We start from the raw sequence: 22,238 nt of genomic DNA, 5'->3' as shown, positions 1-22,238 counted from the left end.
TCTGCGTTTATGTCCTGAAAAAAACCAAAATAGAAAGTATAAAGGCATAAGTGCCAAGAACATCAGCATCAAACTCATTGGTTGTAAAATTAAAATATGTCCTAAACTAGATTGTGTTATATTATTGGCACATGGTTCTCTCCAATAACAAATAGTCTAATAAAATGTTAAAAACTTTACCAAAAAAGCTTCCTGGAAGGTTTTATTTTGGAAGTTTGTCCCGGCAGTCTTCCTCTGTGCTGGCTGTCCTCTCTGTGGTCATAATGGAGCAGATTGGATTGTTGGCGGATGAGGGCGCTTCACCGCCATTTGAAACACTCACACACACACACACACACACACACACACACACACACACACTGGCTCTGTCTGAGCTACGTAGCGCGTGTAGCCCTGAAAGAGGACTAGAAGATGAACTGAGCAGCAGATCAGACACAAATCTTCACCAGGAAAAAGGACACAGACTCAGATTGTTGAATGACTGACTGGGTGATGTGAGAGTCCGGATCGGAGAGATCTTGCTGGGCCGAGCCAGCAGGCTGAAGTGGAGAAGAAGCAGGACTTTTCGTTGCCTGTGTCGGTACTTTCTCACGCTGGCCATCAGATGACCAACTTCTGAAAAGTCTTTGCAGTTTTTCCAGCTCGAGACTTCGACATAAGTAAGTGCGTAAATGTGTTTTCAAAGCGTTGCAGTGCGTCTTTTTCTTTAAAGTGTTCATCCATATTTTCCAAAACTCCAGGAGTCTTTTACGCATGAGTCGGGAAAACTTTGCTGGAATTGCAGTAGCCCTACATGTTTTTTGTTTTTTGTTTTTTTTATACATTTCAGGCTTTTCATTGCAAAATTGTCTCGGCCAATCATACTCATTTAATATCCCGAGTTTATGTGGTTAATTAAAGGCTAAAACTTGAGGAAAATTTCTCTGCAACTGCTCACGAAGTGACTGACAGCCATGGTTGGAAGCCTTTAAACAGCATACTGATAAATGTCACATCCTGAGGGGGAAAACAAAAACATCTGACTGAATTGAGGTCAGAAATGCTGGCTCATTGAAATGATGAAGTGTACAGCTGAACCCTGAAATATAATTTCTTAGTTGTTGGCACATGCCTGATGTATTGATCTATGCACAGAGGGAAATCAGTTTGGCACCATAATCACTCCATGATTCGCCTATAGGGCTACTGTAGATGCATGACAGGAGGAGTGTGCAACCTTAGAGATCTATTAATCTTATTAATATGTATGAGAAGTTGCCAGATTCATGATGCCTTTAAACTAGGGATGCACCGATCCGACTTTTTCAGTCCTGATATACCGATACCAGATACCGAATATCGATCTGATACCAGTGTTTAATTAATCAGCTGTATGCCTCACTGTGTGGAAGTGACTGGGATCATTCCTTTATGTGTTAGTCAACATCAGGCTTGACTTAAAAAAACATTGCTTTCCTAACTTTGTCACACAATGTGACAAATAAATACATAGATATAAATTCACTGAATTATTTATTATTAAAATAATAAAATCGTACATCAATAACTTGTTAAAAAAAAAATATTAGAAATTACAATTTTAAGTGTAAACCGTTTTAATGCAGCAACATATCGGTCAAAACTTAAACAGGAATTAAAATCACAGTAGAATATATACATAGAACTGAATTTAATAGATCGGCCCCATTGTCACCAATACCCGATCCAGCTATTTGAGTCAGTATCGGTCCGATATCCGAGCTGGTATCGTTGTCGGTGCATCCCTACTTTAAACTGCTTATATAGTCTCATCAACTGTCCAAAACCCAAAGGAATTCAATTTACGTTAATATGAAACTTAGTAAAGCAACAAATTTCAGTTTTTTTCTTTTATTTTGGAGGACTTGGAACCAGTTTGGATTCTTACCTGTTAAATAACTTAAACAATTAGAAATATACTAAAAATGTTGAATCATTCAGTGCCACACTAATTGTTTCCACACTACAGAATAGGGCTGTGTATCGGCAAGAATCTGGCGATACGATACGTATCATGATACAGGGGTTATAATTCAATATATTGTGATATATTGCGATACTGTAAGTCAGGCGATATATTGCGATATATCAAATTTTAGGAAAACTGTCATAGTATAGAGACACACCGTATGCATAAAATCAGATTTAAAAAGTTGACTTTTATATGCAGTCAGAACAGAGGGATCTGCATTTGTATTTCTCACAGTCCCTGTAACATCCTACATCACAGCACTACTATGAGAGGGCACGCACACTGAGAGGGTGCATATCTTTGCAAAGCAATTAAAATATTGATTGACTTAATCTCTAATTTTTTGAGAATCGATACGGTATCACAAAACATGATATCGCGATATTAATTATTTTCAATCATTTCTATCCCTACTTATGAACTAAATTAATTTAGTGCAAATGATAGTTTGACAGGTTGTATGTTTGTTTGTTTTCTAGTCATGTGTTGCATTTCTTCTCACTGCTCACTGAGTATTTATCAGTTTTTAAAGCTTCTCATGTCAGCTTCTCCTCTCAGTCTTTGCTCTTCATCAGTGACTGTTGTACTGACCACAGGTGAACCTCTGACGCTGATATTTTGTATCACAAACTCTTTTTTCTTTAAGACCGCACGGTTTGATAATAGCCACTAAATATATCTGAGGCCTATTTAATGGGATTCATTGTTGCAACGGTACTAATGTAGAGAAAAGGCATAATGAGGGACAGGGTTAATGGCAGCCATTATAGCATCCACCAGGTACGAGATGTTTTAATAGACGAGGCGAGGAGTTTTAAGAGACGTTAGTTCCATCAGTTTCTGTCTCGGTGTTCGCTACACTCCCACATACGGCATTAAGTACTGCTGTTATGTTCTGACAGCTCAACAGCACTCTGAAAACCATTAAATTTTACACACATCCCTGCTCACTTTGTCTTCAGTGTTGTGCATGGTTGTCAGGATTTGTGTGTGTGGCATACAGTAGAGGGAGAAACAGCAGGATTTAGTGCAAATTAGACGCTATTATACTTCAGAACTACAAGACTTTTCTTTATTCTTTTACAGTGAACTAACGTAAGCACTGAATGTGCACCATACATTAAAAACAAAATCCTGCAGCAAAAGATGGAAAAGTTAGATTTAGGGGCAAAATTTGACTTGACAGCTATTAGTTTTAATATCTTAGACAAACCGTTGCATGCCCATGCGTGCACACACGCAGCGTGGAATGCTGCAAAGCAGATATTTTCCACAAAGATCCATTTTCAGATCTGTGCAGAAACACACTCTCTCTGTTTCTGCTGTCTCGCTTTGCACTCTTTGCCTTTCTTGTTCTTGCTCCGATACACACACTTGGTTTTATACATACAAGCCTGCACGCAAATGCAAACAAACACCCACTCTTTCTTTCACTGGCCTCCGAGCCCCCCTTACACACACACACACACACACACATACACACAGAGCATAGCAGGGTTTTGCAGATGTGTGTCCTGATCTGCTTCCAGCGCAGGCTCTCTTCATGCCAGTGTGCTGACTCTGAGTTTTCCACTCTCTCTTATGAAATAAGAGCAGGAGACATTAGAGCCATAGATCTGAATGCCTGAAAGAGCACGCAGACACACGTGCACACACAGGTTAAAAATGCACGCTGTGTCTGCGTGTATACCCCTCTCTACAAACACACACACTCTCGCCACAGGTTAATGAATCGATGGAAATACGTGCGAGAGTTGAAGGCCTATTAGAAGCAGCTGGATGAGCTCTGCCCGGCCTCTTGTCTGTGCGTGGACTCTTCCTCGCCAGTGTCTGGTCTAACATGCAGCCTCATGTTGAAGTCTGTGGTATGTTTACTTTCAGTTTGTTTATTTTAAAGGAAGAGGTTAGTGGTGAAGGGGAAAGTCGAGGGCAGAAAAAATCTATTTGCATGATTCTTGTGTAATTATTGAGACAGTGGACCTTGGAGAACGTTGTGTATCTGTACTCACAAACAGGATTATTTTGAAATAATGATGCCGATGATGAAGTATAATTATTTCTGCCACAATATTTGAGAAACAATGTGTAGTGGTTTTCATAGCCCTGAAGTATAATCAGGTTCATAATTGTATTTGGGGTTTCTGCTAGAACATGTTTACAAGCTTTAATGTTCAAAAAACACTTCATTTTTCATACTGGCTGTGCTGCAGACCTATTTTCACCCTCTGTGTGAAATGCTCTCTGTGTTACTTGGTGACATCACCACGTTACGGAAGAAAAGGCAGGACTTCAAGTGAGGCGTTTCAGGCAGTTCAGGAGCAGTGTTTCTGTGGGGGAGAGTAAAGCTAGGTTTATGCTCGCCTTAGTGAAGCCGGCGCGAGGTGCTCGTGCCAGAAAATTACATCATCACGGCTTTCGCGTGGTGCGCGAAGGCTCCACAAGTTGTCGTGGCGCTCTGACGTGCACCTATGAATTTCAACATGGACGCCATCAAGGGAAGACTGGCCGAGCAGTTTCGCCTGTTCAGACATCTCTACGACATGTTCATTGAGAGACCACAAGGACAGTCACATGACATTTAACTCTTAGAAAGATATAGGCAACACACTGGGGAAAGAAGAGGCTTTTTGCTGCAGGCTGTTAAAGAATAGGAGAGATCGTTTAGTGAAAGCTAAAAAAAAAGTCTCATGCGTGGCGACCCGAAGGAAAGCATTCTTCATAAGTTAAATGACACATACCCTGAAGTTTTAATTTACATTTGTCTCATGTTTTATCAGTTGGCATTTTATTACACAAAGTTGCTTTTAAGTGATTTCAAACTCAATTCCGCAATAATATATTCTTTTTAACCCAATTTGGAAAATCAAAATGATCAGAGTGCCTCGGGCTGCCTCCAAGGGTTTAACTTTATCATGGCTCTCAGCTTTTTTTATGTGGCCATTTTTGAGCGCCTTCACCAACTGACATGTCACTCCAGAAGAGGGAGCGGTTCAAGCACAATGGCTGGACATGAAGTCTTCTTGGAAAGATTTTCTGTATATTATTTGCATGTTTTTCCTGTGGGAATGCAATGCTGGCTGGCTACGCCACCCGGCTATAGCTATCATTAGCCCATTTTACCCAAAGTGCTTGTTCCTCTCTGCAGGTTTCCAGCTCTTAAAAATGCCTTGTGGCATCACACTGCTTTATGATTGTACGTTGCCTTTAGATTGCCTTTGGCTGAATTGTGAATTTTTGTCTGGCTGTCCTTGAGAAATCAGACCCTGAATAGATTTTGTTAAACGCTTGACAAGTAATTCAGTGACTGGTTCCAAAGTAATTAACAAGGTCATACTAAATTGATTAACATCTTTCTTTAATTCTTCTTTCGCCCTCAATTAGTCCATGCAGCAGTGAGGCACTTGGAGCTTGGAGTATGAGGGCATTTGAAGTGAAAGATAAATGAATGAAAGATGGAGGCTTAAGCAAGGAATAAAAGACATAATGAAGAGTTGCTAGTGAGTGAGCGAAAGATTAGTTTGCACTAATGGGAGGCATTACATTCACATTAATGCATTCAAAGACCTGAGGAGTCCCTAAAACCTCTGAAGGCTTCTTGCATATCATGCTGTATGATATTTCTGAAACCCAAAGGCGTAGATCAGTGGCTGTATTTACAGCCTAAGCCTCACTCCAGAGGCCCCGACTAACTGAAAAATCATTAGAAATATAATGTAAGAATATAAAGAGTTTCTCAGTATAAGCAGCAGGTATTCGGTTCAAAAACTTCTATTACATTTTCAAGTGCAGACAACGTTTTCCCTCCACACATATCACCTAAACCTTTTTAGATTCACAGAAATTACTTCTTTTTAAAAAAAAATAGAACTCATAGATGACCAAGCAGCCTGCTAACTTGTCTTTAGTGTGCACTTTCTTTGCAATGCACCCGTGTTTTATATTTCCATTTAATACATTTAGCTTACAGTCTTACAAGACATGACTTATGAGTGAGCCTGCAGGGGTTCCTTGTTTTAAGGTACACTGTGCAACACCAGTGACCTTGCAGGTTTATTGCATGTCGCATTGTACGAGACGGGTCTAATAAAATCTTGAGTCATGAGTCACACAGAATGAAATCAATTTTGTCAGTCTGTTCGATGAAGCCTAGTTCTACGATGTAAAAAAAACCCCAAACATATATATATGCAAGGGGAGACACGTCATCAGCTTGTCATCCATCTAAAATTCAGCCAAACAAAAAAACTTAAAGGTCGTATTGATAGAATTTTTATGTAGACAAATATTTAAAACAAATAATACATTCACATAGCTTTTAGAAAGGTTACAAATAAAAGTATAGCTTTACCTGAAAAAAGTTATTATGATTGTGAATTAATCATTTTAAAACTTTTGGCGGGTCCAAAATGAATGATTTGTTTATCTCTGTGGAAGATATCTGAGGTTTGCTTGCCACTTCTAACAAGGCTTTTGAGCCAAAAGTATAACAACGTTGGTATCATGTGGTATCTCTGGGTTGTCAGTTCGTGTGGAAAAAACAGATAAATGGCTGAAATTGACGGTAAGATCCTGGCAACGACTTGTTGTGAAGTAAATGCAATGGAACGGGGGAGGGAGAATGCGAAATCTAGTGGTTGAATGTTAATCATGTTATCAATAGCACCTTTAACTAAAAAATAATCATTGCCCAGTGTATTCAGTGTCGTTTAATGCTGTATTCCCTTTGGTTGCTTTTTGTTTACTTGTAGCAGCAGTAACATTGAGAGAATCTAAATCCTAAATATTTGACACAGGTTGGTTGCCAACGTTTTAAATCAGCCAACGGTTGGTTGATGTGTCTCTCAGTGCAACGTGGGACTATCGTTCTGAATTGATGACCACACATTTCACAACGCTTCTCTCGGGGATTGTGACCTTTCATCTTGGACAGCCCAATATCGCACAGTGCATATAGGAGCCGTTACTAGAGGCCAATGCAATGTCTTTGTTAGAATCTTTTTTGAGTGTGTAACTCCCTCTGAGGAGCTTTGTCCATGTTGTTTTTTACCTTCAGTGATACGTCTGCCAGCACTCTCTGTCGGCCTTATGCACTTCATTTCCTCTGGACTGAAGCACACGACTCCACTCAGTCAGCAACCATGGCTGTCTGATATTACTGGAATGTAGACAGAGACAAAGAAAGAAAAAAAGAAAGAGAGAGTAAAGGCTAAAATGTTCATTAACCTAACCCTATGCAACCGACAAACACCCCTTCCATCTTAACAAGAGTGTGTGTGCACCTGATTCACACGAGTGTCTCTCACAGATTGAGGTCGACAACTCGTTGAGGGCTGTGAGCGTGGAGAGAGGGTCCATCGCAGCATTTGCTCATAACCCCATTTAAGGGCGACCTCGTATTTCCTTGTGCATTTATGTCTGTGCACGGATGTATGTATTTGTAGAATCATGTTAATGAATGTACGTCAGTGTTTTCATGCCTCCTTCCCTCTTAAAGGTAGACATCCACACACTCCAGATGATAATTACCATTTTGCTTTTCAAGTTTTTCAGGATGTTAAGTCAATAGCCATGGGGGAATTTACATTCACTGTGTCTCACCAAAATGCATGCATCCTTGAGGTCTAACACACATGTTGAATGTATTTAGTCTTTCTCAAAAAACATTTGCAGAGCCGTTTTAAAAAAAATATTTTAAATCGTGCATTGTGTATATCCATGTTTACGTGCTAGCAGTCTTCTTCTACACTGCCATTGTTGGCACATTGCTACCAAGCCCCCAGGAAGTGCACCGGGCTTTGAAGCAAATCTTATATAGCTGCCAAACGATGGAATTACAACTTCTGTGTTGGTCACGTGACGCCATTGGGCCTATAGACTTACGTTGGGAAAGAGATGTCTGTAAATCAGCGGATAATTTTTTTTTTTGAGGTGAATCAACTTCCAAGTACAAACAATTAAATAGATCTTATTTAAATCATTAGGTCCTAAAAGTTGTAAAATGCACTAATAGCCGAATCCAGAGTTATTTCCCTTCCTCCATTCATGTGAATGAGACCCAGACCGAGGCTGGGCCGAGGGCTGGGAGGCGGAGTTAAAGGAAACGCTACTGTGCTTGCTCTATAGGCCCAATGGCTGCGGAAGTGTACCGGGTAATTTTATACTTTGAAGTCAAAGCTATATCCAGTTCTCTTTATACATCCATGATTGCCACGCTTCCCGAAGATAGCAGGACTGTGTGTTGCATCGCCTGCGTGTTTGAATGTCTGTGCTTGAGCACGATACAAAAAAATGGGGATTCACTTGTAAAAACATTGCTAGTGGTAAAAAACGTATGTGTACCTTTAAGGCCACTGAGAAATTTCTGAATTCATGTTATCATAGATGATCATAACAATTTCTGAAATACTGGACTAGTACAATAAGTATCTTATAAGTGCATCCAGGCACTGCATCATTTATTTTAAGGGATCCAAAACACAGAAAAAATGCATGGACTGACTGTATGTTATTTCATAATAGTAAGACAACTCTTTTGTTCAAGTTGAAGTTCAAGGTCAAGACCTTTATTTGTCCCCGAGGGGCAATTGGTTTTGACTTCTGGAACCATGAAAATCTGCAACGTCTCCAAATATAGTCGAAAGCTGTGATACCCAGCTGTGCTCCTAATGCATTCATCATGTATTTAAGCTCTGACAGTACTGCAAAACAAGAGTATCCAAACGTTTCTGTACTTCAGCACTGAAATTTTACTTTGAAGAAATGTGTCCTGGATTTTTGTCCATGTCATTTAGAGTTGATCTCCTCCCACAGTGGTTCTCAGACCGATAACAAATTAAAAAATGCAAGTTAAGCTGTTAATTATTTTTAGACATAAAAGAGAAACATTTTCTTTCTTTATTGCAAATTTTGTACCATTTCCTGTGTCCACTATGTGGCGCTAGAGAACACACACACTAATTATACACTGTGTTGTTGTACATCATGTGTAGATCATTCTCATTGGGTGTCGCTATGACTAGAACTCAATACGGGCATGTAGATGTCTTCAGGCTTGGACTCTTATCCAGCTTGTGAAATTTGGATCAGATTGGACAATGTAAAGTCCAGTTACAACAGCTTCCTGTGTCATGGCGAAACATGCAAATTGCCCGCCTCGCCACGGCAACCCCGCCCCACGATGACACAAAAAGCTTTGCAATTTACCATCATGACGATCTTGAGATTCTGCAATTCTACAAAATTTGAGATTGATCTATTGAATCCTCTAGGAGGAGTTTTGAAAAGTTCCATACCTGTAAAGTGCCAAAAATGGCTAATTGTCACATGATCTATGACATCATCGTTTGAGGAATCGACTATTCCTCCGCAATTTGGATGCCCGCTAAACACGTGCAAACCCAATCACTTTATATTCTCAGAATGTTCACAGATTTTGACATATGCACCAAGTTTTTATAAGTCTTCGAGTATACCAATGGCGTCAAAAATGCGTTCGAAGGCTAAAAGTAATTAGGGGCGCTTTAGAGCCGATGTGCCACACCCAAGCCCAATTACAACATTGACTTGAAATAATTACGAAAAACATGGGTGCAAAGTTTTGTGAGTTTTTGTGCATCCTAAAGTCCTTAAACATGGGTTTGTAAAATTAAAATCAACACACAAAATCCAAAATGTCTGACTTCCTGTAAGCTGAAAAAAAATCAAAAAATGTTGATATGTTCTTATAGATGAGAATAATGATCTCATCAAATTTCATGAACATTAAAGGAACTTTTTTCCAACCTGGCTTGCGTTTGGGGGTGCTATGGAGCCCAGTAGCCACGCCTGTGCCCAATCACTGCAGAACTAAGCAGTTTTCGCCACTTCTGAAGCGTGTGCCAATTTTGGTGAGTTTTCGTGCATCCCAAGCCCCTTAAAAATGTGACTCCGCAGCAGAATAATAATAATCTTTCCAAAAAGCAATTGGTTTTCTTGCACCGTTAGGCCCCTGGCACTTTCGTGCTCGGGCCCTAATAAGTTAAATTTCGTCTCTAAGACGAGTAGTGTCCTAGCTGTGCAGAGAGAGACGGTGAATGCTGTCTTTCTGCTTTTTATTTGGAGGAACCTCAAACTAAACTTGCAACATCACTGTGTGTGCTTTTCTTCTGCAGCTATAGAAGGGATTAACACAGAGATAAAGTGACCTCTCACCCCCTAACCTTTCATTTTCTTTGGCTTCACCCTCGCACCACCACCACATCTACTCCTAACCTCCTCCTCCCTCTCTTGACAGCTCCTTTTTTCAACATGATCAATAGAGATTTGAGGAAGCATGGGAGAGGCATGGTGCTGGCAGTGGGGTGCAAGTCAAGATGTGCGTGTGTGTGTGTGTGTGTGTGTGTGTGTTTACGTGCGTGCGTGTGCATGTTAGTATGTGTGGTGTGCTCATGTTTCATGCATGTGTGTGTGTGTGTGTGTGTGTGCGTTTTAGGGAAGAGGTAGTGGGAGGAAGGTTGACCACTGAGGCCTTACATGTTTACCAAAGGACCCCAGGAGGCCTGGGCTGAGCCTCCCTCTTTTCTGATTGGCTGAGACGGCCTTCTCGCGAGTCTAAGAGCCTGTAATTGGCTGAGAGAAGGAGAGGAATGGGGGAGAAACGAGCACGAGATGGAGATGAAGCGCCAGGCCTGCCAGGGCTTTCACAGACGCTTTCACATGAGAGAGTGGGGGGAGAGTGATGTTAGGATTAACATGAGGCCACATGTTGGAGTGGAGGGACTGTTTGGCTCTCTGTTATAGCACTTTGGTTACTCGACTGATTAAACTTTGAAAGAAAAGACAATCTGCAAAAAGAAAAGAGGAGCAAAGAACTTAAACCCTCAAAGTCATAAAGAAAGCTGGTTTTAAAGAGCTCACCAGAGGGTTGTTAAGTTTACCGTGATAATGAGTTCTTTAGCTTTAGATGAAATTTTAGACATTTTTAATAACGATGAATCTGAAGACAAACTATGGGAAAAATGTCAAATGCATAAAATGAGCAATAATTGATTGTAAATGGAGCATTTTAGTCAGGCCAGACGAGCCTACTGCCATGAATTCTTGCATTGTATAAGTTGGCCTCGTATGGCCTCTGACACTTGGAATTCATACGGGTTCTCACACATACTGACGCTTTGTCAAAAACCCCTTCACGTTCTAACTCACTGGGAAGTCCAGCATGTCAAACTTATGACACTCCACTACGGTCGCAGTAAACACGTGGTTAATGTTGTGAATTCAAACAAGATGGATTTACATTGTACTTACTTGAATGCCCGGTGCGTCTCATACAAACGCTAAAGAGTGCTTTGTGCATCGGTATCACACGACGAGGGGCGTTACAAGGCGATGGTATTTGGTGCCCCGGGAATGAAAACAGGCTTGGAATGCATACACACTGACACACTTATTTTCACGGTCCCTCCTCTGTGGCACCTGCCTGCCTGGTGTGAGTGTGTTTTTTATTATTTTTTTCTGCCTCTTAGTATGATTTTCATGTGCTTGGTGTGTTCGATTTTTGTCTGGTTGCTTGTTTCCCTCCCCCCTCTTGTCCTCGCTCTCTTTCTCTCTTCTCACCTGGACATAATCTGCAATCAGCCCACCTGACCACCTTCACTTCACTTCATAAACCCTGACACTTGTGACTGAACTTTTCTATTGATGTTGATGCACTGACTGGGAAATTTGTTACATCGGTAAAATGTATATTGCTACATTGTGAGTATACTCACACGTACAATATATTGCAATACTGTAAGCAAGGCGATATATTGCCATTTTCTTCATGGGTACCCATAGAACCCATTTTTATTCACATATCTTGAGGTCAGAGGTCAAGGGACCCCTTTGAAAACCGCCATGCCAGTTCTTCCTCCCCAAATTTAGCATAACTTTGGAGCAGTCTTTAGCCCCCTCCACGACAAGCTAGTATGACATGGTTGGTAGCAATGGATTCCTTAGGTTTTTTACTTTCATATGATGCCAGTAACTTCACTATACAACCTACGAAAGATTGAATAGCGGCCAGGCCGACGGCAGGATTTTTAAGAAGTTAATTAAATATCAGTACAGTGTTTTGGAGAATCAATACAGTATCGCACAACATAATATCGTGATACTCATGTGAATCGCTATTTTCTTACACCCCCAGTTCTTACTGTAAAAAGGTGCCGGTGTTTTGATATGTGCTGTTATACGAGCACTTGTGAACTTGGCTCATGCATTATTATTTTTTTGCCACCAGGTCTCGCGATGTAAGCTTGTCAGTCTTGAAAATGAGGTGCTCACATTGTTGCTCAGAAGTCGTCACTCTATATATGAAAATAAAAATGTGAAATGATCTTTTGTCTTGCTATTTGTAGGCATGGCAAACCGTTTTTCCTGTAAAAAAAACGTACAGAAGAATTTGATATGCTGTATATAGTATATCTCACTGTATTTATTTGGCTTTGAGATTCTCTGTCATCCGAATACACCAGAACTGGGGAAAATACTGCCAGCGTTGCCCGGAGAAACACAGCCTCCACGTATGGGTTTACTGGCTGCCGGGCGAAGTTGTGGAGACACAGCTGTAAATAGCCAAGGGTGCGGACAGAAGGTTTGTCCTATATTTAGAGGTTGGACTTTACTTGAGAACTTGTCCGCCAACACCAACTTATTGACCAGGACAAGTTGTCACCGTTTTTCTATATCAACAGGCCATATACTTTAAAAATATCTTATTTTAGTAAAAGGTAGATGGCCTGGATGAGAGAGGCAGTGACCGCATTTCTGTGTTAAAGGTTTTATTGGGAAATTCAAGCCTAGTTTTAGAGGGGGAGTTCAGCTCAGTGCAAATGTTGCTGTCGTACAAAGAAGTCTTTCTAGATTCTCACAGCATGTGATCATCCGTCACAAAATGTCAAACTTTATTTGAATGGCACATTTATGTATAAATGTCTCGCGGCTTGTTAATGTGGAATTGATCTTAAAGCTTAAAGCCTCTATATCCGTATTTTCATATTAACAGTGGATCAAATGACTATGTGTAAATGTGATGACACAAATGATTATCCCATGACTCTAGTAGTTTCCCTCAGCTCTATGGAGCATCGTAGTGTTTCTCATTGTTTTGATTATACGGCCCGCAACTGTATTGTTTTGGTTCACTCTCACCGTTCTCATCCACCTTGTTTCCGGACGCAGCAGCAGTATACACCACCTGCTCAGCACCAATTGGCAGACAAACAAAGTTAAGGCTCTGCCGGTCCGTCAGTCGGCCGCTGGACAACTTCGGGCCGCCAGTGAGCGTCTCACGCCCATCATTTTTGTGGTGTGTCCTGCATCGTTGGCTCTAGTCTGACCATGCCCTTTTCGGCAGGTTCAGCATGTTGAATCGGCGGCAGAGCCCGTCGGTGAGAGAAATCACTCTGATTGGCTGTTCAACTTAAGCAAATCAGTGCACGAGAAGAGAAACGGAAGTGAGAAAAGCAAGCCAACGACATGGCCATCCGAAATGAAGACCTCGGTTTTCCGGTGTCCCTTTTTGAATGACAAATACAGACTACCGCCACCTGCTGGTGTGGAGTTATTTCATCTCACGCAGGCGCAGAACGTACGTGGTATTTGTCTGTCGGCTGTAGTCTTTGCGGTGTGTTTGAGTGCAACTTTTTGGCCAAGACACATGCGGCGTGAGGCGACGTAACAGTTGGCCTTTATTGCCGTTAGTTCTTTGATGTCGGTTTGGTGTGTCTGGGCTTTAGGAGAACATGGTGGAGCATTTAGCAGCTTAACAGTCACATATTTCCTCTCAGGAAGCAGTGAAGACGAAAACAGAGCTAATGAAACAGTGGATATTGGACTCAGGTGTTCAGGACTCCGAATGAATAATAACGTTGCTCCATTTGTCCTGGACGTGTAGATAAGAAAAACTGTTTGCTAACAATTTCCCCAAAATCAATTTAAAAGGTGATAATGTGTCAGTGTTGTGTTTGCAGCTTGTCTCTGCTGCCCCAAAGTGGCCATAAAAACCAACGCAGGTTTAATATTACTACATGTGGTAATGCTACTTTTATGCAAGTGTTATTAATCACTGTTCATAAACATATAAAGTGTTGTGTAACGTGGACTAGAGTAATGTTTTAAAAGATTAGGCCTGGCAGGCACAATGATAAAAGGTTTAATCATCCTAATATTTCATTCACTTTTAGTTGGCGTCATGAGGGGTTACATAAGAGTGACTTTTTTTCTTATGTTTCAAATTACTCCTCCCGCTGTCTTTTTTTAAACCTGCAGTAGACGTATGTCTGTATGAAATCATGGCCATTAACAAAATCATTGCAAATGGACATAACTTACAGAAATGTTTTGTAAGAAATATCAAATAAAAACTCCCCTTTTTTAAATTTGTAATATTTATTCTATTTATTTATATCTTATTGTGTTTGTTTGTTTTTAATCTTCTGACAATTATTAAAAAAAAGGTGTGCTTTTGTGCACTTTTGTTTGTAAAACACAAAATATTGTTTGCATTGAACTTATCTGTAAAACTGAACCAATAAACACATCAAAATGAAATGTCAAATAACAAGAAACTGTTTCAAGGAGACTACGCAAACAAACAAACAGCACGTTACACAAAAACTTTGTACATTCAACTTACAAATGCTGCAGCAGCAACCTGGCATGATAATTAATTATGCCCTGTCCTGTGTTGGGTTTCACATACACCAGCTGAAAATAAATGGCAGTGGCACCGACCCGCAATTTATGCTCCCAGGGCAGAGAGCAAGAAAGAGAGAAAAAGAGTGAGCGAGGCAGAGAGCAGCGTCAGAGGGAGGGTGGTTTTTCACATGGGCATGTCATCATGGAGTCCAACTGATAATTATAATCACTGTGTCTCTGTCCCCCGATCTCATTCTCCCCTCTGTCTCTCTCTCCAGCATCATGGCTGTCTTGTCCTCCTCCTCCAATCTCCTGCTCCTTCTCCTAATTTCCTCCCTGGATTGGCTGTCCGCTCCAGGATCTGCATTTCTCATCGGCCGGGACCACGTGACGTCATCAGGTAGGTGTTTTTACCACTTTGTGTCGGGGCGATTAAGCAGAAGAAAAGACAAATTCATTCTTCGGGTTTATTAAGCCCTCTACGTGCAGCTAATCAAACATTAACAAGTGTGATTCAGTTTCCGATGTTGACACTTGTTATCATATCTTATGTCAGACATCAGTTGCAGAATGCTGTGTTTGCTCAGATACATGTGGAAAGGTTCAGCGTTGAGCAAACGCCGCACTTTCCTGGTTTGGCTTGTCAAACAGGTCGGTGATCAATAGAGCCAGGGTAAATACATGGCCGGAGCTTCTCTGTCAAAGTCCATGGACAGGACGACGCAGGATGTTCAGCCAGCTAATCCAGCTGTCACTGAACCATTTGAAATAATTAGGTGAAAGAATGCTGCGGCTGAGAAAAACAGGCCAAATTTAAATTTTTCATATGATTTACCACTTGAAATCCTTAAAGCCAAGATAGCTGTCTTTTACTGCATGATTTCCACAATTGATGCTCAAGAGTCCCCCCATCACAAAATGGACTGAGAGTGCCTTGTGATGATTTGGCATCTTCCTCTAATGGTTGAAGCCACTGCAGCTGGAATTAGGTGAAAGTGTGCAGCCATGCCAAAAAAAAAACTTGTTTATTTAAAGTCTACCTTTGTTAGAACAGCACACGATTTAGAGAAATCCTCACAGCCAAGATACAACTCCCAGGAATGGATCGATTCTGCTGTGGACTTTGTCTGAACTTTTTTTTTTTTAAATGAAATGTTGCTTTATGGCTGTTTGGTTCCGTTGCGTTTCCATTCATGGGTTTTATTTTATGAGAATCCACTTCTGAAAGCAGCCATTTTTTCCATAAAAACTTTTATTGTTCATGGGTTTGGCTCAGTTTGTAAAATGTTATATGTGAACAAATGCTACCTACAAATCCAAAGGGTGGAAAATCAGGCTATGGATTTATTTTTGATACATTGTTCCTTTTGGTTTGCTGGATTGCTGTACCCACATGCCTTTGGGACAGTGATTGAATAAAATAACACATAATAATAATAATAATAATAATAATAATAATAATAATAATAATAAGTTTATTATAAACAATTCACAAAGTGCTTTATGCAAATACAAATAAATTAAAAACAACAAAACTCAAAGGCCAGTTTAAATACGTGGGTCTTCAGTTGTTTTAACATAAAACAGTGTTGAAACAATGAATCTATTATTTGATTGGCAGAAGATCAATGACTATTGTGATCGAATAATCATTTAAGTCATATATCAAGTCAAAATATTAAACGTGTCCTGGTTACAACATATTTAAATCTGTTGATTAGTAAGATATTAAAATCTTACTAATCTCTTTCTATTCTTTTCTTTTTTTGATCGTCTTGTGAAGCTTCATTCGGTTCCAGTTACATACACAAAAGGAACGTTACATTTGCGTGCAACTCCCGGTACTGCAAACAGTTGGCAACACAAATAAAAGCCGTCCTTGGATATACATTTTGGCTAGTCGCTGTCTCTCCAGTGTATTCTTAGGTGCATCTGCTCTTTGCCATTAAAAAGCGAGCCAGACAGCATTAGACAGAGACCTGAAAAATCTCCAGACCATGTCTGACTGTCTGGCTGCTGCAGCACCTGTTGCCAGAATGGAAAGCACGCATGTTACCTGGAGAAGCACCGGGGGAATTTTGGCTGTGTGATTATGGGCTCTCTGATGGAGAGAGGCCTTATATCCACTTGGATGGACCGGGTACCTGCACAAGTACTCACAATTGGTACTGCCTTTGTTTACTGGCGATTCCTTTAAAAAGCATGTTGTTTAAGTTATTAATAGTCCAGTCAACAGCATTGGACAATTGATTTCCTTTATTATTTTGCAGCATAAACATTCACAACTTATTTGATAGCTGACATATTAATGTAGGTTTTTTCTGGTTTTCTGGTCTTTACTGATAATTGAGCAGTCGGAGTGTGGAAGCAACAAAGTAGTATTTTTTTTTTCATTTGTGATTCTGCCATATTTTCATGGCATCTTGAGGAGGACATTGAACCACTTTCTATGTCAGACAAATAGTTTGGCACTTCACAAGAGCTTTTCTTTTTTTTTTTTTAAATATGGGTTTAGTGAAAACCAGCTGGAAATATTACCACCGGTATCCACTGGAGAATGCCAACTCATCTTGTCTTCTCCTGCCAAGTGAAGACCAAGTCCACACCCTTCTTCTACTTAGTCTGTTTTTTGAGGTAGAACATGCTGCCATTATTAATTGCTATGTGTTGACTGATGAATGTTGCAGCCTCACACTTATGGTTTAAAGATGATTTCTATTTGTATTTTTTGTAGTCCGTTGTGTAATCCCCAGCTTTGTAAAATGCGTTGATCGGGGAATAATGAAGACAAAACTCCACCAGTTGGGGAAAAGAAATGACTCAATGGGCCAATGCATTGGTTCAATTATCATGTTCTCTGGACATATTTTGTTCTTTCTGCTCTGCTGTTTTTAGTGCTTTTCCAAGCACAAAATAATTCTGGTGCCAGTGCTGGTAACGCAGCCAACATTTTTTTTTTGGTTCACAGATTGTGGTAGTAAATCAACTCCTCTTGGTTTCTGTGAGAGAGCCTGTTAAACCATGACTTAGTAGTAATATCTGCCGTAAACGTATTGTACTTATTTGGATTAAGTGATCAGGGTTAAAGGCCATGTTGGCAGTCTGACTAGAAATGTACGATTGTAATTGTCTTTTGGGTGTGTATATATAAATTCTTGGTTATTTGCTATGACTTTTTGGGCATTGGTTTTGAAAAACAGCTTGTGGTTGGGGAGTGGAAAGTGTTGGTAAGGTAATGGGTTGTGTTGTTTAGTTTGTTGCAGTGAGTGAGAATAACAGTGTCCTGATCAGGTACTCCAACAGACGTGACAACATGTGAAAACTATAGCATTAGTTACATGATGTGTATAAAATAGAGGCAGACAGTCATATAGAACTATTTTGATAATAACATAATAAAGGCTGATTTCAACACAGCTACCCCTGGTTACATCTTGAGATCACTCACTCCTCTTCATCCCCTATGGGACATAAGGCTTCAATGAGCTCTCTCCATTGCATTCGGTCCTTGGCAGCATGTTGGGCCTCTCCCCATGACAGGTTCATCTTGTCCAGCTCCTGCATCATAGTTCTGCGCCAGGTGGATTTGAGCCTCCCGGGTTTTCTTTTGCCTGGTGGTGTCCATCTTAAGGCGACTCTCGGGATCCGGTCCTGCTCCATTCTCAGAACATGGCCTAGCCATCTCAGACATCTGTGTGTAATTTCCTGATGATGCTCCGGCTACAGTTTTTTTTGTACAGTTGGTGGTTGGAGATTTTGTTTGGCCAAAAGATCTGGCATGTTCGTCTGAGGCATCCATTGTGAAATACTTCCACTCTCCTCATATCGGTTTTGATCAACTCCCCAACTCTCTGAGCCATATAGCAGAACAGCCTTGACATTGCATCTTGAGATGACATGTTACATTAACCTTTTCCACTCCTGCACCCTCGGCCGACTGTACCATCTTTTCTCGCCAGAAGTTCTCGCCATCAAATCACCGAAAAATGCAATTCTTGCAGGAATCTCAAAATGTCAAAGGTTTTTGATACCAAATCACAGCATGGCTTTTTCTGTGGTGTTCCTCAAGGTCTTGGTGATTTAATGTGGTATTTTGGAGGGATTTTTGATCATTTTGATCAATTAGCACCAAATCTGTGTAAGAAATGGTATGAACCCCAAAATCTCATCTTATGAGACATAAGCGAGGCCTTATTTAGTTCGGTTAGGTCTTATGCACTTTTATTTTAATTAATTTATTATTTTTTTCTGATTTATGACTAGAATAACTTGACGCACAGTGCTGAGCCGCATCTCAAATTAATCTTCAGGTTCCCAGCTTTCCAATGATGTGCACCACTTCTATGTGACATCTACTGTTGACCTGCTATCTCCCCCCTATAAAGACAAAGATAAAATGGGTCTATGGTAAAGAGGGGTGGAGTGGAAGAGATTAAAGGTGCTTAACGTAGAACAGATGGGTCTGTCTGCACTGTACTGGGAATTAATTAGTAATATCACACAGAGTTTTGAGCTCCACAGCTTTGCCCTCGGGCCTTTTGACTTTGTATTTGTTCAGTCTGTTGCAAATGTCTTTTATCTCTGTGGGCTTACATTACCTTTCTGATAAGCTCTCAAACAGACCGCTGATAGCCAGGTGAGGTTTTGACTGGTCCACCTCCGTCAGTCATTAAAGCGGTCTCCAGCGTGTCTTCCTCAACAACCGTTAAAACATCTGTAGACACAAAGCAGCCGCTGATAGCATGAGCAAACACACACAGCCTGCGCCTTTCTCAACCTCACCAGTGTAAACTCCAATCCTGATAGCTGCTTTTTACCCTTAAAACAGTCTATGTTTGACCCAACACTCGTTTTCTTAGACATATCTAGGTTGCATATATCATTCAAACTTGTTGAGTAGGTGAGTGACCTTAAACATTGTGATTTTGGGGTTGTTTAAAGCCATTTCGTTGTTCCACTTGGGGAGCCTTCCTGGAATTCTGAGGGTTGTATTGTTTCTGCAGCATTTTTATGTCTGTTGTAGAGCCAGCCGCACGACAAGCCAAGAGTAGACGTTTGGAGACGCTCTCTATGTATTTAAAGGCTTACCAAAGTGATTATAGCCAGTGGTAGTCATTTGTCTCCATCTGTCCTCATGCACACACTTTCTTTTTCCTCCCGACCGAGTGTCTGTCTGTGTCTGTGTCTCAGGAGGACTACTTGCTCCTCCTCAGGCCCATCAGGTTGATCCTGTAGAGCGAGGCTTTGTTCTCGGACACAGAGGTGGTAACCAGTGGTAAAAGTGCAGAGGTTTGGTCCGCCTGGCTTGTACACACAATCTACAGTTACATCTGCTTCAAAGACAAGCAGTGGGTGTGTTTGCTCTGAGCAGCGAAGTCGGGGCCTCGTTTGGGATATGGTATCTGTCTGAAGTTAAACACAAAGAGAATATGTGGTGGGGGAAATGCTCTGTAATGGAAGGAGCGCTGCAAAAGCAGCAGATCCAACAGCAATGTTCTGCATGTAGTTTACAAAAGGGAATTTAAGGTAAAGGTTTATTAGCAGCTGGGCAGACTGAGGTAACCTGACCAGGCCAGATGGTTTGTTACACAGAACCATCTGAGAAGCCGTCTTTGGAAACTGTTTGGAAAAGGGCAGGCACTTTCAAAAAATACTTGGCAGGTGAACCATCTGTCAATCAAACTCTTGCCGAAGCCAGTCAAGAGAAGAGCGAAAAACATCCTCTCCATCGAGAAAAGCCTTCAGTGCCGTTATTTTCTCTTCTTTCAATGACGAAATACTCTCCAGTTCTGATAGAACTGATGCTGCTGCAGCATCTACGCTAACCTCTTCAGGAGCCGCCATTGTTGTTCAGAACCAATAGTCGTCTCTCCGTGTCAGTCGTGTCTAGAAGGTAACTAAATAACTAGTCTAGTCAGCCTTATGTGACGACTATCATCCGATTTACATGAAATTTACATGGTGTGGTCTACACATGATATACAGTACAGCAACATGACGTATAATTATGATGTGTCCTCTAGCACCACACAGGAAGTGGTACAAAATTTGCAATACATCATTTCCAGAGTAACACAAGAAAAACCATCTAACTCGTGAGTGCAGTGTCAAACGGTCACTGAAAAGCACAGCTGCTTTCAACCGGAGTCCAGCCAGTACCCCCGACGTGCACAAGGAGCGAGGGGCCCGTTCATCGCTGCTTGCAGCTTTAGTTATTATTATTATTATTATTATTATTATTATTATTATTATTAATAAACTGCTGTGACAAACTACCTGCAATCAGTTCTGATTGCAGTAGTTTCTGCTTTAAAAAAGTAGTTGCCAGTGGCAGTCATGATACATATAATAATAATAATTGATTTCCAGTTAAACAAGTCTATTTCTTTCTGGGTTAATAAATTATGGTATCAGATCGGTGCATAGACTGGCGTACTCGCCGATACCTGATCCCGAATTTTGGGCAGTATCAGACGCATTTCCAATACTGGTATCGGTACCGGAACAACTCTAAAAGAAACCCTCAATGGGTGATTGCGATGAGCAAGTGCGCAGCAGCTAGCTTGTCAGGTTTTCAGCTCTCACTTATAACACTAAAGAGCCATTTTGACTCATTTCTGCAAAACAGCGATCTCCCACCTCAGTGTGAGGTCGCCGGCTGAATTTAACATGTTGCTTTGTCCCATGTGAAAAACGACTAACACCATGCTGATGTGTCCAGGCTGGCAGAAGTAATAAGTGCGCACTCAGTACATGCAGGTGTCCCTGCTGCGAGCCAGACACCCCCGCTCATCTATATTTACTCTCACTTGGATGTAATATAACATTGCTAAGCCAATAGCGTGGGCTGTAATGGCATTAGAGGAGATTAACATCATTAGTTCAGGCTAATAAATCGCTGGGACGAGAAAAAACCTGACTGGGTCACTGCATGGTCAAACACACCAGGTTGTTTCTGTTAGACTTCAAAGCGATGAACACTGATGGGAATCATGTGGATCAGATGGAGCGGGAACTCGCCACTCTGTGGTCCATAGGCCCTGTTGTGCAACTGGGAGGAAACGTATTCAAGGAATCGGACAATGGCACTTTGATATTCTTTGTCGGTTTTTGTTTTGAAGGTGTAAGTTCAATGTGTGCACATTTGTGTGTGTGTGTGTGTGCGTGCGTGTGTGTGCACTTATGTGTGAAACTGCGTGTGCATGTTGGCAGTTATTTATATCACCTGTTTACATTCCCCTGTTTGTATCTTGTTGCAGCCTCTCACCTTTCTCCCCCTCTCTTCTGGCCTACTTCTTGCACTTTCTGGCTCTCTCCAATGCCACATGGCCTCCTGACTCAACATTTAACCTCCACCCTTAAGCTCGATTTGAAGGTTTTCATTTTCTTTTCCTCCAGAAAATGAAATACATGTGTATAAATATGGAGTCTATGGAGCCCGTAAGGAGACATGGGGGAGAAAAAAAATTTATGGATGAAAAAGATATATACTTTTGTGTTCTCCGGAGAAAGTTTTGTGATCTCTTGCAAAACTTTTTCATTTAGGGTCCCTATGTCAGCTATAGTAGCCTTGAAATACAGCGATATA

The 22,238-nt window shown here is 40.9% G+C and overlaps 1 protein-coding gene across 2 annotated transcripts in view; it reads left to right on the top strand.

Annotated features, from left to right (window-relative positions):
• The first annotated feature begins 313 nt into the window (after positions 1-313).
• The window catches only part of ghra (growth hormone receptor a), a 35,728-nt gene continuing 13,803 nt past the window's right edge, over positions 314-22,238 (top strand). Inside the window, exons 1-2 of one of the 2 annotated variants that reach the window (XM_074637639.1) lie at positions 314-659; positions 14,929-15,050. In XM_074637639.1, the coding sequence (XP_074493740.1) occupies positions 14,933-15,050 (118 nt within the window). In that variant the 5' untranslated portion in view covers positions 314-659; positions 14,929-14,932. Of the gene's footprint in view, positions 660-3,541; positions 3,856-14,928; positions 15,051-22,238 lie in introns of those variants that run through there. The other variant, XM_074637640.1, reaches the window with a different exon arrangement.

Source organism: Sebastes fasciatus, chromosome 6 (genome assembly GCF_043250625.1).
Source record: "Sebastes fasciatus isolate fSebFas1 chromosome 6, fSebFas1.pri, whole genome shotgun sequence".
Taxonomy (NCBI): domain Eukaryota; kingdom Metazoa; phylum Chordata; class Actinopteri; order Perciformes; family Sebastidae; genus Sebastes; species Sebastes fasciatus.
The sequence above is the reverse complement of the archived record's forward strand: the minus strand, read 5'-3'. Positions and strand labels throughout refer to the sequence as shown.